This window comes from Triticum urartu, chromosome 5 (genome assembly GCF_003073215.2).
Source record: "Triticum urartu cultivar G1812 chromosome 5, Tu2.1, whole genome shotgun sequence".
Classification (NCBI taxonomy): domain Eukaryota; kingdom Viridiplantae; phylum Streptophyta; class Magnoliopsida; order Poales; family Poaceae; genus Triticum; species Triticum urartu.
The window spans coordinates 184,364,211-184,385,899 of NC_053026.1; the positions used below are offsets into that span (position 1 = coordinate 184,364,211).

The 21,689-nt window shown below is 46.6% G+C and overlaps 1 protein-coding gene across 3 annotated transcripts in view; it reads right to left on the reverse strand.

The window, feature by feature from the left end:
• Positions 1-21,278, reverse strand: part of LOC125508338 (SAGA-associated factor 29 homolog A-like) — a 45,171-nt gene extending 23,893 nt beyond the window's left edge. For 2 of the 3 annotated variants that reach the window (XR_007283369.1, XM_048673034.1), the window contains exons 1-5: positions 20,927-21,278; positions 12,613-12,706; positions 10,443-10,519; positions 10,242-10,354; positions 6,833-6,915 (exon numbers count right to left, since the gene is read on the reverse strand). Coding sequence is in view for 2 of the 3 variants with exons in the window: in XM_048673034.1 (XP_048528991.1) it covers positions 6,833-6,915; positions 10,242-10,354; positions 10,443-10,519; positions 12,613-12,706; positions 20,927-21,086 (527 nt within the window). In the remaining variant the exon portion in view is untranslated. The remainder of the gene's footprint in view (positions 1-6,832; positions 6,916-10,241; positions 10,355-10,442; positions 10,520-12,612; positions 12,707-20,926) is intronic. The other variant, XM_048673033.1, reaches the window with a different exon arrangement.
• Positions 21,279-21,689: the final 411 nt, after the last annotated feature.

Consider the following 21,689-nt stretch of genomic DNA (forward strand, 5'->3'; position numbering starts at 1 on the left):
TTCATCCAGGAGTTCATCGACCACCGGGATAGGGAACTTATCCTTAAGTGTGAGACCATTAAGGGCGCGGTAGTCGATGCAGAAGCGCCACGTGTCGTCCGACTTGCGAACGAGGAGGACCGGCGCCGTGAAGGGTGATGTGGAGATCCGGATAATGCCCACGGCAAGCATGAGTGCACACTGCCGCTCCAACTCGTCCTTCTGCAGCTGAGGGTACCGGTAGGGTCGTACTGCCACCGGTGCCAAGCCTGGCAGGAGGTGAATACGGTGGTCGTAGACCCGGGCCGGCGGAAGGCCCTGTGGTTCTCAAAGAGATCACTGTGCTGCTGCAGGAGGTTATCTAACAGCGGATGCTTGGCCTCAGTGGTGGCCGCGGCCAGCTGGAGCGGAGGCGTCGCCGGGGTGCCTCCAACACCCTCCCACCGGATGCGTCGGCCGAGACGCTAGAAGGTCATCGTCAGAGCGTCAAAGTCCCAAAGGATGGGACCGAGAGTCCTCCAAAAGTCGACGCCGAGGATGAAGTCGAAGCAGCCCAAATGAATGCCAGCGCAAGTGATGGTGAAGTGCTCGTCGCCGATAGTAATGGGCACGTCCCGAGCGAGCCCATGGCAGCGGAGGCGGTCGCCATTCGCGACGGTGACCCGCAGCTGTTCCCCACCGATCGGCTGTAGCGCGAGGCACCGCATGGTAGCCTCAGGTAGGAAGTTATGTGTAGAACCCGTGTCCAAGAGGGCCACCAGAGTCTCGCCATGGATCGTGACCGGTACAAGCATCGTTCGCTCATTACGGATGCCGGCCAACGCATGAAGTGAGACGACGAGGGCCATAGCCGGCGCGGGCACGGGTGCCGGCACGACCTCCGCGGCGGCCGGGTCCCCGAGTCCAGCATCGGTGTCCTCGTCCTCGGTCTCGTCGGTCGTCTCCAAGTAGAAGAGGCGCGGGCAGACATGGCCCGGGGCGTAGGGCGCGTCACAGTTAAAGCAGAGCCCCGGGCGGATGCCGGCCAACGCATGAAGTGAGACGACGAGGGCCATAGCCGGCGCGGGCACGGGTGCCGGCACGACCTCCGCGGCGGCCGGGTCCCCGAGTCCAGCATCGGTGTCCTCGTCCTCGGTCTCGTCGGTCGTCTCCAAGTAGAAGAGGCGCGGGCAGACATGGCCCGGGGCGTAGGGCGCGTCACAGTTAAAGCAGAGCCCCGGGCGGCGGCGCTCGAGCTGCTCTGCCTGCGAAGGGCGCCGGAAAGGCCGAGTCGCGGCCGGGGTGGTCACCGGTGATGCAGCTGAAGGTGCAGGCGCGGGCGACGGTGGCCGTGGAGGAAGTCGGCTCCCACGAGGCGCGGCTGGCCGTGTCAAGGCCTAGGCGCGCTGCTCGAACGCCCGAGCATAGTAGATGGCCGTCTGCAGGTCTTGGGGCCCCTTCATCTCGACGTCCACGCGGATGTGGTCGGGAAGGCCGCCAACGAAGAGTTCAGCCCGCTGTAGCGCCGTCACCCCCGGTGCGTGACACACCAGAGCCTGGAAACGGTCGGCGAAATCCTGGACCGTGGAGGTGAAGGGTAAACGGCCCAACTCGGACAGGCGGCTGCCGCGCCGTGGGGGCCCGAAACGAAGGAGGTACAGCTCACGAAAACGCTCCCAGGGAGGCATGCCGCCCTCGTCCTGCTCGAGGGCATGGTACCATGTCTGGGCTGCACCCCGGAGGTGGTAGGAAGCGAGCCAAGAGCGCTCCGACGCAGGCGTGCGCTGCCCCCTGAAAAACTGGTCACACTGGTTTAACCAGTTAAGAGGGTCATCCAAGCCGTCATAGGTGGCGAAGTCGATCCGGGCGAACCAGGGTGGCGTCGGGGTCGGCGCGCCAGTGCCCACCGGCTCGGCGATGCGGAGAGCGGATGACGGTGCCCCGAACTGCAGCGGGGGCACTGACGGGTCCCCGGCCTCCGTGTAAACTGGCGGTGGCGACGCCCCGGTGAGCCAGGCCGAAATCGGAGAAGGCGACGATGGAAACCGCACCTGCTGAATCGGGAGCCCTCCGAGAGTGGCCTGACTCAAGCCGACGCTGGGTGGCGGCGATGGCGTGTGGACCGATGCAGCCGGCACGGACGGGACCGGCGCGGGCCGGGCCGGCCACGGGGCTGGGGCGGGCGCGGCAGACGCAGGTGGCGCTGCGGGCGCTGGCGCGGGCCACTACGGCCAAGCCGGCGCTGGAGCGGCCGGCGGCTGTAGCACCGGGTAGCCTCCGGTGAGGGCCGCGGGCACCAAGTACCACGGGAGAGCCGGCGGTCCGGAGGGCGCGGGTGGTGGGAGCGGCGGTGGCGGCCCGTACATTTTACTTAGCTCATGATACCACTTGTTAGAATAAATCCGAGGCAAATAGTTGATCTACCACGGACCAAGCAATCACACGAGCACGGCACCAACATTTGTTAACAAGGTTCACCGTCATGGCTACATCCCCGAGGACTGACTAGGGGCGCTCCTCCCCATGACACCGTCACAATACCGCACACAGGCCACCCGGGCGCCGGCACACGCCGAGCGGCTCCCCCTGCGTACCTCTGCTATTATGTTGGCTTAGGTTACATCGTGTGTCTACCCCCTCACAAACGATGTACTGATTATTTCAAATGAACGAAGTCTTGTTTTAACTCAAAAAAAAGAGGCCTAGGATACAAGTGTCCTATTAGGACACTCTGTAATCCTATCTACACACCATACAGCTTAGAGTCCAATTGTAACCTACCTTGTACACTAATATTCGACACAACTTTAACACCTCCATCCACGGCGCCTCATAAGAATTTCATTAGAGCCGTGGACAAAATTCAACAAGGTTCTTGTGGGAGGTTTGGGACTACCAATGGCGGCAACTGGAGCCATGATTGTACAAGTCGGAGCCTTGGCGGGCTGGATATTTCAGACCTGGAGTGCACAAGGTTGTGGTTCAGGTTGAGATGGCTCCTGCTGAGAAGCACTAATCCCAGCGGGCCTTGGTTCAACCTCGATCTCCAATTCAGCAATGCAGACAGAAGTCTCTTCTTTTGCCTCCACCCTGATGCAGGTGGGGAACGGCACCACTATGCCTTCGAGGAAGACCGTTTGCTCGAAATTGCCCCCCAAGGTGTACGAGCTGATGGGCAAGCACACCCGGAAGAAGAGGACGTTGGCGGAGGGCCTCACCGGACACGCCTGGGTGCAGGACATCCGTGGCAACCTCTCAGGAGTTGCGCTCCTGCAATTTCTCAAGCTCTGGCTTGCTGTTAGCGAAATTCAACTCGCCGATGAGTCTCACTTAATTTGAGGTGGAGCTTGAGCGGCTCTTACTCCGCCCCCTCCTGCTACCCTGGTTCCTTCCTTGGCGCCTCACGTTCTGGTTCTTGGAAGCTAAACTGGAGATCTTGGAAGCTAAACTAGAGATCGTGGGCGCCGCACGAGGTTATTTGGTAACCTTTGCGTAGCCGAATGGGAGTTTGCACGAAGGAGTTTGTCGAGGGATTAGGCGTGGGAAATAGAATTTTACTCCAATCGCTTGTTTGGTATATGATGGGAATTAGTCCAGGATGAAGTCCTGCCCACGAATTTTACTCTCATCGCTTGTTTGGTCCCCCCATGGGTAGAAATCGGTGGGAATTGGCACCCTCAACTCCCATTTCCTTTCCCACTTAAACTTCCATTCTCTCTAAACAATCAGTGGATTTTTAGTCTCTTTACACCTCAACTCCCATTCCCCATCTCTAACTCCCACGAACCAAACACGCTCAAACATGTTGTAAGTTATTTTTCTGGCTCGCCACCATGGACTGTTGCTGGACTGCTAAAAGACTAGCGAGCCGGAGCTTACCACATGAGCGCCTACCTGCCTCCTTCGCGATCAACATTAGGAAACAATGCAAACGCCTACTTGTTGATTGTCCTTTTCACAGCAAGTTTGGTTTGAGACGCCGTCTTGACTTTGGGCTCAGGGGGACCCATCATGGATTGGTGGCATTTCTCTCACCACCGCACGCCAAAGTCGTTGCGCAAGGGTTTCGCCTCCATAACGCTGCTCACTTGCTGGTTGATATGGAAGCAACGCAACGAGTGCATTTTTGAGCATGCCAGGCCAAGCACCTCCTCTGTGGTGGCCAGGATCAAAGAGAAAGTGAGGCTTTAGGCGAAAGCTGGGGCCAATGGCCTTAGGGCATTGCTGTCAGGTGTTAGAAGTATAATTGTGTAGAGATAAGGAGATAAGAGTAGAATAATTTAAACATGCTACGACTTGTCTTGTACTCCAAGTCTCATCCCACATTGTACTCTACAAGGGTCAATTATTTCCACATCTGGAAACTGGGATATCCCATGAGTGTGTTCTAGTGTTGTTTTAGGGATTGTTTGGTTTCAGACTAAGGTTGCCTCAAGTTGTCACACCTAAGGTTAGACAAATTTAACCAACTTAGGTGGGTGTTTGGTTCATGCCACACCTTAGGCTGTTAGGCATGGTGTTTCTTGCCACACTAGGGCCCCACATCCCATACTCATAGTGTCGCAAGATTCCCTTAAGCTTGCCAACTTGTGGCTCCAACTTTATTCAACTAACCTTAGGCAAGTTTGGAAAAAATGTGTGGCTAAGTGTGGCATTGTTAGAATTAGAACCAAACAGCCCCTCAGACTCTTGTTTGTATTTTTGTCACCCAGTAGGCTTGCTTGTTGCACTCCTCTACATTTTCAATAAAATGAAGTGTGTTTTCAGAAAAAATGTAGTACTTATCAGCAAGAATTTTATGCTATTTTTAGAGCTTTAAGAACTTAGAAAGTCTATTTATTGTGGAAACAGTTCATCGTTTACACTAACCATCAATCCGTTAAGCATTTTAGAAATCAAAAGCATTTGGTTGCATGCTAGCAAGATGGGCAACATATCTTGAGAGGTTTAACTATCTCATTGTGCATAAATCGGGAGCAACCAATCGAGTAGCCGATGCTTTGGGTCGTCCATGCATGTCTCGTGACTTCTTTTGAGGCTGAACTTCCAGGCATGGATCAAATAAAGAAGTTGCATGAGGAAACAAATGTGGAGCAAGTCAGCAATTCTTTGCCTGTGTATCCATCTATCCATCGAGAAGTGTTGTTCTCCACTTTCGACCTCGGAAACTACCGCATAGAAAAAAAAAGCTCGCACAGATTGAGCAACATGAATGAGGAAGGCCGACCACAGCTTGCAGAGGTCCGTTTTTTTGTAACAAGACTTATCATACTGAGGGCCCAACCCAGGTACTAAAGAGTAGAGATACCAAAACCTCCAAGCTCAAGAGGGCGACAGGACCTAGTCCAAGCGACCAGACAATGCCCACTCTTAGCATCCTTCCTCTCCATAGAAAACCTCGTCGTATATTGTCAATAGCTTTAATGGCCCCAATCAAATAATCCAAGGCGCACGTCGATCATACAAGGACAAGCAATCACACAAAGGTTTATTAACGAGGTTCACTGGCATGGCTACATCCTCAGAGCATGACTATGGACGCTCCTCCCCATGCGCTAAATCATCATAGTACAGTCGGCAACAAGCCCAACAAGCCCAACAGGGCCATCAGACAGCATCTCCAACCACCCACCACGGCCGGTTCGACCACCCCTGCCACGGGTGTCCGGACCATCCCCTCATGATCTCTTGCCTAGCCTACTGTCTTGTCTATTGGCCACCCTGTGGTGCCTTTATATATTAGGCATAGTTAAAAAAGGCGTGCCTAAGCGAGCGCTTAAGTGCGCCTAGGCTCTAGGCGATAGCAAAGGCGCATAACTGCGCTTAATCCGCGCATAATTGCGCATAAGCATGCGCTTTGGTCAGAAAAGTGCAAGGCGGTGGCAAAACGCACAATTAACGCCTAGCGCTTTTTTGAACTGTATTATTAGGCCTGGGATACAGAATGGCCACAAGCTCAGAATTATGCAAAGCAGACACTGGTTTGCTGAAAAAGGGTTTCCCCCCGCTTTGTATACAAAGCAACCAACCGAACCATACAGGGATAGGTGCTGGGGCGGAAGCAGCACAGTCACACCCAAAAGAAAAGACAGAGAAAGAGCAAAAGAAACAAATGCCGACAACGGCGGATCAACAAGAACGAAGAAGCCTCGCGATCGTTGCCCCCACCGGGATCTTCCACCAAGACTCCGAAGCGCCGGCACCTATCAACACCTCCAAGAAGGATCGCGACGATGACGACGCTGCTGCCAAGGGTTTCCCCCGGTACACAACGAGGCGAGAGGAAGGGTAGCCCCCGACGCCCTCCCGGAAGGTCAGGTGGCACCCACAGGCGGCAGACACTGGTTTAGTTCTGAGAGGTGTGTCTGTTCCGATAACAATTCTGTTTTTGTACCTGAGTACACCTTGCTGTAAAGTGTAATTAAGAACAGTACGAGGAGTAGTAGTTAATTGCACTAGTAGGTCCTTTCACTTGAGATCATTTTTGTAACTGGTCACAACTTCAGAAACCAAGCAGGTTTAGCAGAGCAGGCTATCGAAGTGTGTATTTTACATTGTATTCTGGACAATGCATCAACTACTCTGTTTGTTCCCCTGTTTGTATTCAATTGTGGAATCGTGCCCCAGTAATTTAAAACCTTCGACTTGTTATTTATTGGTGTTTTGTCTACCTCGGTATTTAAAAAAATAAAAAGGTTCACGGCATCAGGACTCCTCTTCAAGTAACAGTAACTAATAAGACAGCCCCAACAACAATTAACTAGTATTGCCTAACACTCACTCAATTCAACATAAGCTATTTTCTGCATAGCAGCTATTATATCACAAAAAATAATTTGCAGAATAGACAGAAGGAAATAAAACATATACATACTCTTTTGTTTCCTTATCGAAATGTATGACCTTCACCACAAACCACTCGTCTTTTTCATCATCCGATTTTACCCTAGCTGCAACCTGAAATGACAGAGCACAAATGTCCAACATTAAATAACTACACAAATATGTGAAGGACTAACGTGAACAATAAATGAAGAGCTAAGTTCTCAAACTCAAGCATAATCGTCCACTACAATTACAAGCACTGAAAAACTAGGCGCGCGCTTAAGATTAATGCCTAGCGCTTAACATCCGCCTAATTGTGCTTAAGCTCCGCTCCGCTTTGGTCAGAAAAGGGCAAGGCGGAGGCAAAACACTCACTCAGCACCTAGCTCTTAAAAAACCTTGAGTAGAAGTACTCATTAAAAGATTTTTCTAGGGAGTTGTATTAACATGTGCGAGAAAAAACAGAGTATGGTTAAATAATTCATATAGATGTTGTCAGTACAACGGTTTGATGACTAACTGATGTAATATCACCAACTATACCAAATCTTCCATGGACCTTGGTATGAGAGTGCAGCTTCTAACTATTTTATTCAATAACTCCCGTTTGAAGTATTTCTTTGCAATCTCTAATGATCAACCTGCTATATGAATGTGTATGTAGAAGTATGTGCTATACTATGGTGAATTAAATAACTTAGTATTTTACGACACAACAATGTCACAAATTTACAACCTAAACGTACCAACAAGAGCGAACAGTAATGCTCCGTTTGTCACTTCATGTTCTTTCTTAAGCATGCTAATAAACTTTGATTTACCACACCATGAAGCTACCGTTGCTGAGTAATGTATGTCCATTTTTACAGAAAAATTGAAACCATTGTTTGTTTGAATAACTGGATCTAATACACTAGTATTTCATTTGCTAAAGTCCATATTCTGCACTGCTAGAAACCTGGTTGCATAATGGACAGTATTGCATGAAGCCATTGTACCAAGCAATTCGCGTCGAACAGAAACCCACCACAGCCGTTTCACCATATTGCTTTTCTACAAACAGGTTATGTTTTTATAATACAGAGGGCTTAAGGAATACAATTGCTAGAATATGATCCAAGTTCAAGAATTGTGCAGTTCAATAACTCCAGTCCAGCAAAATACAATCAAGTATAAGTAGGAAAGTAATCTCAGTACAAGCCTGGGCCACATAAGCCATTATTTCGAATAAGAAAAACTATCTGGGAATCGCAGACCTATGGCTATTTTCCAGTTGAAATAGTCTTCTTTATCAATCCAAATTTTCGTCAATCAAATGTGTTTTTATTGTCTTCCTGGACAGTAAGAAATATATTTACATTTAAGTCTATCGATGACCCAGAACAAGAGGTGCAACACAAAATCCTAGCAAGGATGAGTGGTCAGCACTTTTTAACTCATACACATGCATAGTGTCTGCTGAATCCATCACTTATTACTGAACAAGCGAGCCATGATATTACTAGAAGCAAAATTAAATTTGGTGCACTTTATTTAGACTAAAGACACTGAAAACATATGCACCTTAATTATTTGATAATACGATCATATGTGGGTGAAAATCTGTTAGACAAGCACATAAGTAAGCATACATAGTTTTAAACAAAACAATCAAAGTTAACAAGGTATCATGGTATTATAGATTAATGCTATAACTTGCACGTTTGTCCTTCATGTCTATCTAGAGGTCTACAATTATAACAGCAATGATTAAATCAACAGAAACTGAGAAATAAATAAAGGAAGTCCATTATCCAGAAGACCAGAATTAGAACTGATTGTGTTTCTTTGTATCATACCTATTATGTCCGTGTAGGTAAACAAGAAAATACAAAGGCACATATGCTTTGGATGCCGTGTTTGTAGGCAACCCATTTAAGCCGATTTTGACGTAAACTCTATTTGCACAACGTAACCAATCCATGGATTACTAAAATCAGTTTTGCATGTACGCATAATTCTGCGTTTTTGGAGAATTGACAAATAGTCATTTTTTTTTTGCAAAAACTGGCTTCCTGGCTGAGGTGACGACGACGCCATTGTCCAGCAGCCTGGCTTTGGCGGCAAGGACGCCATGCAGCAGTCGCGGGCGCAGATGGAGGCCATGAGGCGGGATTCACATCGGCCATGGTCGGCTAGGGTGGCTTCAGAACTGCGGTCATCAAGGTGCACCCCAGCACCGAGCGTCTCTGCCCAGGTGGTGAACGACGACGTCAAGGCTTCCAACGTGTTGCTCGACGCGGCCATGGGCGCCAAGGCTCTAAGACTTCGGCTCCACGCATGCTGGGTTCTCAGCGGTCGTCCACCTGCCACATGTTGTGCTGGGCTTCGGCGTGCTCACCAAGAAGAGGGACATCGACGCATACAGCCTCAGCGTGCTGCTCCTCAAGCTTCTCACCAGCACACAACCCTTCCACGACATCTGCCGTGGCGCCGATAATCAAGGCCGGCTCCTGTGACGGCGAGGTGATGTAGGCTCATCGACCAGACCTATGCCCTTTGGTGACCACACCATCAATGCTGCAGCTCGTGGAACAGGAGATCAAGTACGTGCATCAAAGCTTCTAAAAAGAAGATGTATAGAATAGGAGGCCGAATATGAGCTTCAAAGAACAGAAGGCTAAGTACGAGCTCGTGGAACAGGAGGCCGAGTATGAGCTCAGGAACAGGAGGCCAAGTACGAGCTCGGGAACAGGAGGCCGAGCACGACCTCGGGGAACAGGAGGCCGAGTAGGAGCTCGTGGACATTCGGTTGTGAGATGAAAATCCATTCAATACTAGTCTCACCCAAACTAGTACCATATTTGAAGTTTTTAAGCCCAAACAAAGCACTCTACAAACCAACAACTTAAACTGTTTTTTCCCTAAAAATCCTCTTAAAACTGATTTTGCTAAAACTTGTTCCAAATGCTAGTTATCCAAACAACCACCAAGATAGAATTAAATGTAACGTGTGCGCAAATATGATTAGTTGTCAATGCAGTTAAATTAGTTGTCGACTCGAAACTCCAAAAACAAAAAACGTGCATGACTTCATTCGGGGAAAGGAGGCCTTTACGAATTTTAAATAAATATTTTTACGTAATAGAAATTATAAATCTTTGGAAATCGGCAATGACAAATCCCCTAAAAGCACTCGTGAATATTAAAAAAGGCATAAATTATGCAAAAGATTGTAAGAACAAATCCAAATTCAACAACCGGACTGTCATGCTGGACATTTTGGATGTTGACACTGCTGAAAAATTGGCACCTTCAACAAGTGCAAGCAATCCCATGAAACTATATAAGAATATAGTAAGGTTCATATCCTCTCTAACATGGAAAGAAAAAAGCTTTGCCATCGAAGTACCATGTACCCACAAGTACATGAAATACAAAGACTAACTGATATTTCGAAATTCAGCTGGAAATGAAACCTGCTCTCCTTTAAGGTTTGCAGCTTGGTCAAGTTGGCTCCTCATAGATGCAGAGGAAAATCGTGTTGTATCTGTATCAGACTTCATCCTCTTCTTTTTCTGTTCACTGATTTCTGCGATGTAGAAAGCGTCTATGGTATTTTGTGTTTCACATTTAAAACCTCTGAACTTAACTTGCAAAGTCTTAATTCTAGTGCTTACCTATCTTTTTTCTTGGTGCAGCTGAAACTCCAGATTGCAACAAACCATCTAATAGTCCAACCAAAGCAGATGAAGCACTGCAGTATGAAGGATTATGAATTAATTGATCACTGCTGAATGATGCAGTTTTCAAATAATAAGGTATACACGTAGCAACGAGCAGGCATGGAAATGTGGAGAAAATGAAGATCCAACTTGTGATCCATGTCATACCCCTACACAATTCAAGCAAAGTAGTCATTGATTGCACTGGAAAGTTTAGTTTAGGACCCCCATAATGATGGAGAAGGACATGCACACCCTTTCCATCCACCCCATCCCTGCTCCGAATCGCCACTGTGTTAACCGAACAACCACAATAAACGCATAACATGGTATCATGAGCCCAGGTTTAGATACTTTTTTTTCGTTCGGTCTCCTCCCTCTTGATCGATTTCTTCAGATCGTTCTCCTCTTGATCAATCTCCTACCTGCACCTTCATATAATATATGTTTGTCCCCTTTGGACTGTGCAACTTTTTTTTGCGGGAAAAAAAAGAGCATGTTTCTTGCAGATGTTGCTGCTGCTCAAATTCTTAACTGCTCCCGGGAGCGGTCTTGACACCCCAAACCGTCATTCTTCATTTTCATAGCCCCCAACTCATATGTGGCACAGATCTTATTGACACTCATCATTCCGTAGCCACAAGTCCACGCATGGCCAACTCGCTCTGCCAGCCTAGATCATCCTTTTCCAACCCGCCCCCGAGGTAGCATCTCCCGCAAGATCGTCTACTTGCAGCAAAATTTGAGCGCCCGAGAGAACGATCCAGTACAGGGAGGAGAAGCACGAGGTAGACACGCATGGAGGAGAGAAAAAAATTGTCAGAGAAGGGGCAAGTGAGACTGAGACGCGAGAAGCGCATAGCGCAGCAAGAGGACGAGGGGACAAAGACAGTGGTGTGGAGGGGAAGCTAGGTGAAGGGAGCCGATTCAAAAATCGACTCAAAGAGCTTGGTTCAGGGGTACTCGGATTATGCTCACATTTTGCTCCAAGGTAAGACATTCAAGTGAAATGAAACGTTATGATGTCCTGAGTTGGCTCCATGGTAAAACATTCTGTTCCTAACTAGGATGGTATTAATTAAAACAAGAATATATTTGCCAAACATTCGAGTTATAGTCATTGTGTGCGACACGATGGACGCCATGGATTGCATTGTCATCCGTTACTTCATGAGGCACAGTCCACGTGACCATGGCGCAGCTGGGCCACTTGGGCGTCGCGCTTCATGTCCATCGCGAGGGCATCGACCCCTAGTCGCATTCTAATTGAAAATGCCTGAAGTTTGGGTGAAACTTTGTATAATTTGCCTCGACTTGATATCCACCAGTATTCAAAATAGAGCGACAATTTATATTGTGCCTAAGACTACATAGATGTTACAGAAACGCCTGGAGTTTGAGCGAAGCTTTATATATTCTGTCTCCATGAGCATTAAAATAGAGCGACAACTTATATTGTGCCCGAGACTACATAGATGTTACAAAAAGCTTCCATTTTCTAAATAATGTTATGGAAGCAACTTGATTGTATTGCAAGGCCCAAGGGGGGGAGGGGGAGGGGTATTACACAAGACTTGGGGGTATAAGGAAGGACAATTAGCCTAATAATGACTCCTAGACCAATACTAATACTTCCTAACAAATAAAAGGGGTTTGGCTATATTGTGCAGAACTTGATAAAACAAAAGAGTATTTAAGTCTACCAATTCAAATTCCGCATACCTAACACCCTGATTAAGCACTCTTCACCTCACACAGAAGGCATAAGTCAACTGAATTGCATATTTTAATATAGGTGGTTTCAACAACATTGCATAAGTCAACTGAACAGCATGTCCTCACAATATTGCAGACAAGTCACTCGCATTTTATAGTTGGGAAGTACTTCAATAGATAATCTAGTACTACAGTCATCCAAACTAACCCACATAAAACAGACTTCCCGAAGTTCAAACTTAAACAAGCGATGAAAATGGGCAATGCGGCACTTTGAAGTTAAGAAATGGATGCCTTCCAACTATTTATTTTTGGAACCTTAATTTAACATGGAGATCCTCAACTGACTAATTTTTAATTTTTTTTGCATGAAGAAAATACCTCGCTGACTAGAAGTTTCAAATGTTACCTGACTTCACTCTCAGAGAGTTCTCTTGCTTGTACATAAAAACCACGAAGCCTAGCCATCATGGCATCAACTGATTTATCCACCATCTCTGGGGCTAGAAAACAAAGTGAAACAATGTTAAGATTTCCATACTCACAGCTTCAATAGAAAGTAATGATAACAATATAAAAGAATTCGATCATCAGAATGGCGCAACTAGTGGTACACATATTGGCCATTTAATCAGCTGGCTCTCTATAACAACAAAAACAATAACAACTAAGCCTTTAGTCCCAGACAAGTTGGGGTAGACTAGAGCTGAAACCCATACAATCTCGAAACCAACTCGAGCACAGTGCTAAAAAAGTCCAACCAGATACGACAGACTCTTACAAGTGTTATCTGTCTGATGCAACAACATATACTTAATCATTGTTAGAGTTATATTAAAGCGTCGTAGAGCCTTTGTATTTTCCCCATTGTATAAGGGGCTTTCAGGATGTTTGCTGCACCTGTACGTGTATATATACTGGCCTACGGCCCCATGGGAATACAAGTCAAATATTTCCTAACATGGTTTTAGAACCCCAAGTTTAGGGTTTTAAACTTTTAATTTTATTTTCTTCCCACCGGATGCCGCAACTCATCCCCCGCTTTTCAATCAAAGTTCTCGGTCTTGTTCTCCTCTCCTCTCTTGATCGAAGTTCTCGGTCTCTCGAAATCAATCTCTTGGCCGATCTGTCACTTTCCACCACCTTGACCCGATTTACTGCTGCTCCAATCTCACAATTCGCTTCATTCCGCCATGTACAAAGCCCCCTTAAGTTGTCGCTCCAGCTGCTCCCCCATGCTGCTTTGCCTCAAGTCCGTGTTGGACCACCTCAAAGCTGGCTTCCCCAGGATGGGCATTTCGCTGCCGCCAGCTTTCTGCTGACCAGCCGCTGCTCCTTGTATGTTGCTGCCCTTTGCTAGCCTTCTTGTCATTGCTCTTGCCCATCACCCGCTCGCTCGTGGCCACTGCCATCTCACAGGTCGCCGCAGCCGATTTGAAGGCTCGTTGCTCCCCGACGGCCACCCCCACGGCTCCTAGTCAGCCTTTCCATAGCAGAGGAACTGGCTGGTGGCCAAGGAAATACGAGGGGAAGGCAAGGAGCACGCCCCAATCCCCCAACCCTAGGGGCCAAGTGCCCATTTTTTTTGGCTGTCTACCCCATGGGACTAAAGTTAATCATAAATATCCCGTTTAATTGGATTGAATAGGGCTTATTCATATCGAAATGCCTTGAGCAAGGATTAATCGCGCAGTTAAGTTATATATTGTCCTATATTTGTAACATCGATTCGTGTAACTTATCCAACCAACATTTTGGTGTTCTTGATTGTTCGCCTATAATATGGCAACCACGGTACTATAACCTATCAACTAGCAATGACGGCAAAAAACCTCAAATATAAAAAACAACATGAGATCTTGTAATACGGACCCTACAATTAAGACGGATCACTAAACGGATTAATGGTTTATGTAATAAATCATATTGACTTTTCAAAGTTGGCGACTAACGTTGATGATGTCAGCATGGGTGTAAGAAAAAGTATTGCCACAACTTCATGAGGCACTACGATCTCATCACCAAGCCCCTCCCTCACTTCGCTCCACAAGAACTTGGACATACCTTGCTCAATCTGCCTTCAATCAGCTCAAAACAGCGATGGCCAGTTCCCCATCCTCACCCTCTCGTACTTCCAGTAGCAGTTCATTGTGGAAACAAATGCACGACACTGGCGCTGGATTGGTCTTTATCCAAAAGCATCATCCGATTGCTTTCCTAGCAAGGTGTTGAGCCCAGCGCCAACACCCATCAATTTACAAGGAGTTCCTCCTCGCCGTCAAGAAGTGGCGGCCCTATCTTCAGCAAGCTGAGTTCGTGATTCGCACTGACCACCACAGCCTCAGCTACTTGGAGGAACAAACTCTCCTTTCTGATCTTTAGGACATGGCCATGACGAGGCTCATGGGATTCCAGTTTAAAATTATTTACCGCAAGTGAAAGGAAAATCATGTTGCGGATGGTTTGTCCCACACTGGCCACCTTTTTATGTCTGCAAGCCATTTCTGAATGTTGCCCTTTGTGGCTTCAAGAGGTACTGAATTCCTATGCTATTGACCCAGCCACCCACCTTGCAATTGTCTGAAGACCATGGTTTCAAACCGCGCAAGATCTATCAACACAACCAGCTATGGATTGGGGAGAATTCGGCACTCCAAATCAAATGGATCCACTCTTTTCGTTCCAATGTGGTTGGAGATCACTCAAGCATGGTTGCCCCTATCAGCATCTGAAGAATGTTTTTAATTAGTCCAACATGAAATGACAAGTGGAAATCCACGTTCAACAATGTGCAATATGCCAACACGCCAGGCACAACAACTCAAAAGTCGGTTGGCCTTCTTTAGCCGCTGCCCATAGCCAAAGTTGTGTGGCAAGACATCAGCATGGACTTCGTCGAGGGGCTCCATTGTCTGAAGGCTACAACATCATTCTCGCCAAGGTCGATTGCTATTCAAAGTACGCTCATTTTGTATCGCTCTGCCATCCACCCACTGCTACCAAAGTTTCGGTAGTGTTCTTAGACAATGTTGTCAATCTACATGGAATGAGCCAATCAATCGTTACCGGTCATGACAAGGTGTTCACCAGCTGTGTCTGGAAAGATCTCTATGACGCTCACATAGCTTCTCTACTCAACGGCACTCCACCCGCAAACAGATGGGCTGACCTAGGATGAACCAATGGCTCGATATGTCTCTCCGCTGCGTAGTGCGTGACTTAGCTAAAAAAATTGCGCACTTGGCTCCCCCCTATTGAGTTTTGGTACAATGCATCTTTTCCCACCGCTCTCAGTTGATTCCCTTTTGTGCCCTTTATGGCGGCAATTGTAAGTTTGGAGCTATGCACCCCCCCCCTCCTCGGCATCTAGTGTTGCATCTTTGGAAGGAACACTACAACAAAGAGCAGCGCACACACCCTCCTACGTCAACACTTGACTGAACGCAAAATCGCATGAAGTTGCAAGCTGATCGCAATCGCACAGACAAAGTGTATCATGCAGGCAACCAGGACTTCTTATATCCTCGCAACCTTCAAGAAGGAGAAGAATGCAAACAACATCAGCCTTGCAACCTTCAAGAAGGCAAAGATCACTTTGGCAAACTAAAGTTCACAATGCCTAAGTTCTTCGGAGGCATAGACCCCGAAGACGACATCTCTTGGGCCCTTAAGGTGGGCAAGATCTTCCAAGTCCACAACTTCAACGAGACAAAGAAGATTGCCATAGCCTCCCTCAAGTTCGACGAGTATGCACTCCTATGGTGGGAACAAGTTCAAGACCTTCGCCAAGAACAAAGAGAAACCCCCATTGACACTTGGAATGCAATGAAGCAAGTCATGAGAGCGAGATTCGTGCCCACACACTATACTCGCATCCTCTTCAAGAAGCTCCAAGTTCTCAAGCAAGGGACCAAGACCGTCGAAGAGTACTACAAGGAGATTGCAATGATCCAAGCTAATGTCAAGGAACCCAATGAGCAAACGATGGCGCGTTTCCTCAATGGACACCATCCCATCAAGAGAACTGCGGATTTTCAACCCTACAGCAACTTGCTCGAATTGGTTCACCAAGCAATGAAGGCAGAGCGATAAGTCCACGATGACATCAAGTACTCCAAGCACTTCAATGAACTTTACTGCCAATCATCAAGCTACCTAAAGTGTGGTGCCATACCCATGGGCTACACCCTCTAGTGGTGGTCCTTCAAGCTCCAAGGCACTGGCGACTACATTAAGCCATCTACCTCCAAGATCCTCCAAGCCTAAAGCTTCACCAAGTGCAAATGACTCAAGGGACTCAACCGACAACACAAGCAAGATTGAGTACTTCACATGCAAGGGCCACGGCCACAAGTCATTCAAGTGCCCCTCCAAACACACTATGGTGATCAATGAAGATGGAGAGTATAAATCTATGAGTGAAGGAGAAATGGAATCTTCGCAACACGTTGCTCGTCATTAGCATGTAAATCAAGAAGATGATCAAGTCCTTTGTGACAATGATGCGAGCCCCGCTCTTGTTGTCTCTTCATGATCTTGATTGTTCAACAACAAGATAATGCCGACCAACGATGCTACCTTTTTGACAAAAGAGTCGGAATCAATGGAAGATCGATCAAAATGATCATTGATGGTGGTAGTTGTTACAACTTGGCTAGTGAAAAACTTTGCTCCGAGTTGCACCTCAAGTACAAGTGCCATCCTCGACCCTACAAGTTCCAATGGCTTAGTGACATCGGCACTAGCACCGTCGAGCACATTGTTGAAGTACCATTCAAGATCGACGTCCATGACCGTTTGGCACCTTCTCTTGGGACTCCCGTGGCAATTTGACTGTGGCGTCATCCACAATGGACGCACCAATCACCATAGCTACAAGTGGAAGAAAAAGGAATATGTGGTCCGCCCCAAACCAATTCATCGCCGAAAAGACACAAGCATCGCCAAGACCTTTGGGTGATCATGGTGAGTCTAGTAAGAGATCAAACGGAGAGTGAGCGCCACAAGCCAAAAATGAGTGTGTCCATGATGAGTGCCAAGAAGGACATTGTCTTCGTAGCCACCAAATCTGATTTGAGGGAAGTGCGTGAGAACCCGTCCAAGCTTCACTTTGTGCTCTTCTACAAAGATGAAGTCATTTTGACTAATACCTCACAAGCTCTTCCCAGCTCCATGTCGCATGTTTTGGCGGAATTTGAGTTTCCCTCCAGGCACACCACCGGGACTTCCTCCACTATGCGGCATCAAGCACCGGATTGACTTAATACCAAGTCAACCCCAAAGAGACCAAGGAAATACAACGGCGTGTACAAGAGCTACTTGACAATGAGAAAGTTCACGGTAGCTTGAGCCCTTGTGGCATTCCCGTTATCATGCTGCCAAAGAAAGGTGGAACTTGGCGAAATGTGTGTTGATTGCCGTGCTACTAATAACACCATCGTTCGCTATAGACACCCCATACCTTGCTTAGATGATATACTAGATGAACTTAATGGTGCCACTATCTTCTCCAACGTTGATTTGAAAAGTGGTTACCGCCAAATACATATGCAAGTGGGAGATGAATGGAAAACTGCTTTCAAAACCAAATTTGGGCTTTATGAATAATTTGTTAAGTTGTTATGCCATTTGGATTGTCTAATGCACCCAATACTTTCATGCGCTTGATGAATCATGTTCTTAGGCAAATCATTGGCAAATTTGTGGTTGTGTACTTTAATGACATCTTGATATTATATTGATGATCACCCCAAGCATGTCAACCAAGTTCTTCAAGTGCTAAGAAATGGGAACTTTATGCTAATCTTGAAAATTGCACATTCTGCACTGAAAACTCATTTTCTTGGGCTTTGTTGTGTCTCCCCATGGTATTGAAGTAGATGAGTCCGAAACTGATGCAACTAAGACCCTGTTCGGAAAGCCTCCACTCCCCCGCCACGGAGCGGAGCGGACGGAGCGCCCTTCTGGCCACTCCGTAGATTATAGTTGCATGCCACTCCGCTCCGGAGCGGAGCTGCGGAGTGGGAGTGAGTCCGAACAGGCCTTAAAACTTGGCCACAGCCAACCAATTTGACTCAAGTGCGTAGTTTCCTTGGTTTGACTGGATTTTATTGTCACTTTGTTAAGGACTTCAGCATCATTGCTTCAGCATTACATGCTCTTTCCAAGAAGGGTGTGCCTTTTACATGGGGTCCTTCACAAGATAAAGCTTTTCTTGAACTTAAGAACCGCTTAACTCATGCCTCATTGCCTGTTTTGCCGAATTTCGTAAACACTTTTGAGATTGAGTGTGACACTAGGTACCGACATAGAGGGTGTGCTTATGCAAGAGCATCATCCTAGCTTACTTTTAGGGGGGGGGGGGGGGGGGGGGGGGGCGCAAAAACTCAATTGAATTACCCCATCTATGATAAAGAATTGCATATTTTGAGTCTTGCAAGTTTGGCATCAGTACTTGCGCCTTAAGGAATTTGTTATCCATTCCGATCATGAACCACTTAAGAACCTTAAGAGCCAAGCCAAACTAAACCGTCAACATGCTAAATGGAGTGAATACATATAATATTTTCCTTATGTCATCATGTACAAGAAGGGTAAAGATGATGTTGTGGCGAATGCTCTTCCCCGCAAATACATGTTGCTTCAAAGCTTGAGCGTAATGTCATTGGATTTGATCACATCAAAGTTTTTGCTAAGCCTTTTGCTCACTGCCAAGATGGCACTTGGTGGGAGCATACTATATGTGATGCATATCTTATGCGTGCTAACAAACTCTGTTTTCCCGAAAGTTCTTTATGTTTACTACTTTTGCAAGAATCACATGGCGGTGGACTCATGGGACATTTTGGATGTGACAAGACCTATGCCACGCTCTCCAACAACTTCTTTTGACAAAGGATGTTTCGAGACGTTGGGCGCTTTGTCCATCGCTGCATCACATGTCGGAAATCTAAGTCAAAAGCTCTTTCCCATGGTCTTTATATAACTTTGCCTATTCCACATGCACCTTGGGAAGATGTTAGTATAGACTCTGTGCTTGGGTTACCTAGAACTAAACATGGAAAGGCCTATCTTTGTTATTAAAAGCTTAGATGAAGAAAGAGCTTCCAAGCGAGGCTTGTTGGCTCTGGTTGTTGGCGTGAATTATCTTGTTAAGCTCTGCAAAGATGGTGAGCGTGAAGAAAGGACACTGCCATCAAAGAAAGACGACTCTCAAATGGATTTGCTGGTCTATGATGATCAAGTAGAAGCAGTAGGTGATCATTTTTCCAAAATGGCGCATTTCATTCCTTGCAATAAGAGCTATGATGCTTCAAATGTTGCAACTTTTCAAATGACCACATTTATTGCTTGTTTTGTGGTAGTTGATCATTTTTCAAAAATGGTGCATTTCATTCATTGGTTTGACCCTTATCAGGATACTACAAACAAGCTAGTTGCCAATTCAGTTACAAGTGGAATGGATTGGGAGGTTGAAGGGATAAGCAATTGACCAAGTAAACCAACAAGATGGACCTAGATGCCTTAGTAAGTGAGACAGTAAGGGGCAAACTGATTATTGAATTCCATATTAGAGACTAGCAGGGAAATTACACGAATATTTGCTGATTGTTTTCCGGTACAGAACAAGCAACTTTAAATACCTGATTTTCTGTTCTTTTCTTACATGAATACTTTTGTAAGGCCATGCCAAGAAAACTACTAATTTAGAACTCTTCTTTTCCGTCACATTTTTTTTCACAGAACTACTGAATCACATCATACAAGGTTACTAATCATGGGCTATCATAGGGTAGTATAAACATCCTAATGCAATGTCAACTAGGCATATTGACGACATGGCATAGCAATAAATGAGGTAGGAGAAAATGAGATGAGCCTAATAAACCGGAAAAACCAAGAAAATGAGATGAGACTAATAAACCGGAAAGGAGGGAGTATACAAGATTTATTTAGCATTAAATGTTCTCATTTTATGTACTATCACCTCTTTCGTCATTAATTATAGTGCCACAACATCTTTTTGTGTGCTATGATACTACTCAATTAATACTTTTATCAGCAATTAATCAACTGTTAATCAGCATTTCATCAGCAATTAGTGCTTATATTACAGATTTTAGTATCTTACAAAATGCCAACACAGGATTGTTAACTATACTTTTATGTTTATGTTAATGAATAGTATAGAGTTAAGCTAGATAACTTAACGCATGGTGTTTTTAAATAACTCTTCGAATTTATCTTGCTCCCCCTTCCTGGAAACCACCACTTTGCCCACCTCTATGGCATCTAATGTTGCTCTTCGGGACGTGTTGAGAAGAATTGTCATGGAGTAACTTTTACTTCTGTTGACACATAGTTCACACCAACAAGAAAGCCCTCGCCAGGCAGTGGAGCATAACAAATCAATGAAGGCATAAATATATCAGTGAAGAAAGGGAAAAGGACAACGTATCTGAATATCTGATACACAAAGCCAAAAGAAAACATTTCCAACATCCCAGAGTGAAGACAAAAGCCCTTCGTGCACAAATCTGGCACTCACATGCACGACAAATAAAATGCAATCAAGCAGCTAAGCATGTCGAACATACCACCAAAATTCCCTAATGTAAGTAACTAATACGAAGGAGCTCAAAATCCGTATCGAATCGACCTAAATGACAACCAGACAAATGACAGCATGGAAAAGGGAGACGGGCCTCGAGCAAATTGCTTACAGGAGATGATCTTCTTGTGGATCTTATTGATCTCGGTGGCCACATCGTCCTGCTCCTTCCGCAGCTGGTCCAGCTCCTTGGCCTTGTCCAGAAGGCCAGCGACGTCCCCTCCGGCCAAAGCCGCGCCGCCTCCCCCTCCACCTCCGACCGACGACGACATATTCGGCTTGGATCCGATGGGAGAGCCCAGTCGACTTGGGGCCTGACGCTTGGGGTTCTCTTGTACGTGTGCAGGCGTGCAGCCGTGGAGTGCGGCAGGAGAGGAGAGGAGCGGAGAGGAGAACGGGGAAGTGGGGGTCGTTTCCAGCGAGAGGCAAGACAATTAATGCGGTCGCTTCATGATTGATGCCGGGTTTGACACCGTTGCCGCGAGAGGCAAGGCAATTAATGGTTGTCAGTTCCATTCCATTTTGGCGTGTTATAGAGCATCCACGGGACTTGTAATGCCCTCTTAGTTTAAGTTAGTTGGAGGCTTAAATAACCCAAAAGTATCCAAATAGGGAGGGTTAGAGTGGGTTAGTTTCATCTAACCCAACTATTTCAGTGGAGAGGTACTTATCTCTACTATTAAAGGGGGATCGAATGTCGTGATGGTTCGACCTCGTTCCATCCCCCGCCTCGTTCGATTTCATGGTCTCACCCCTCAATCAAGCGCAGTAAAAAAATCAATCCATCCCACACGCACGAGGACGAGGAAACCCGAAAAAAAATTGGTCCATCCGCATGCACGAGGACGAGGAAACCGGAAAACCAGCCCACGCTC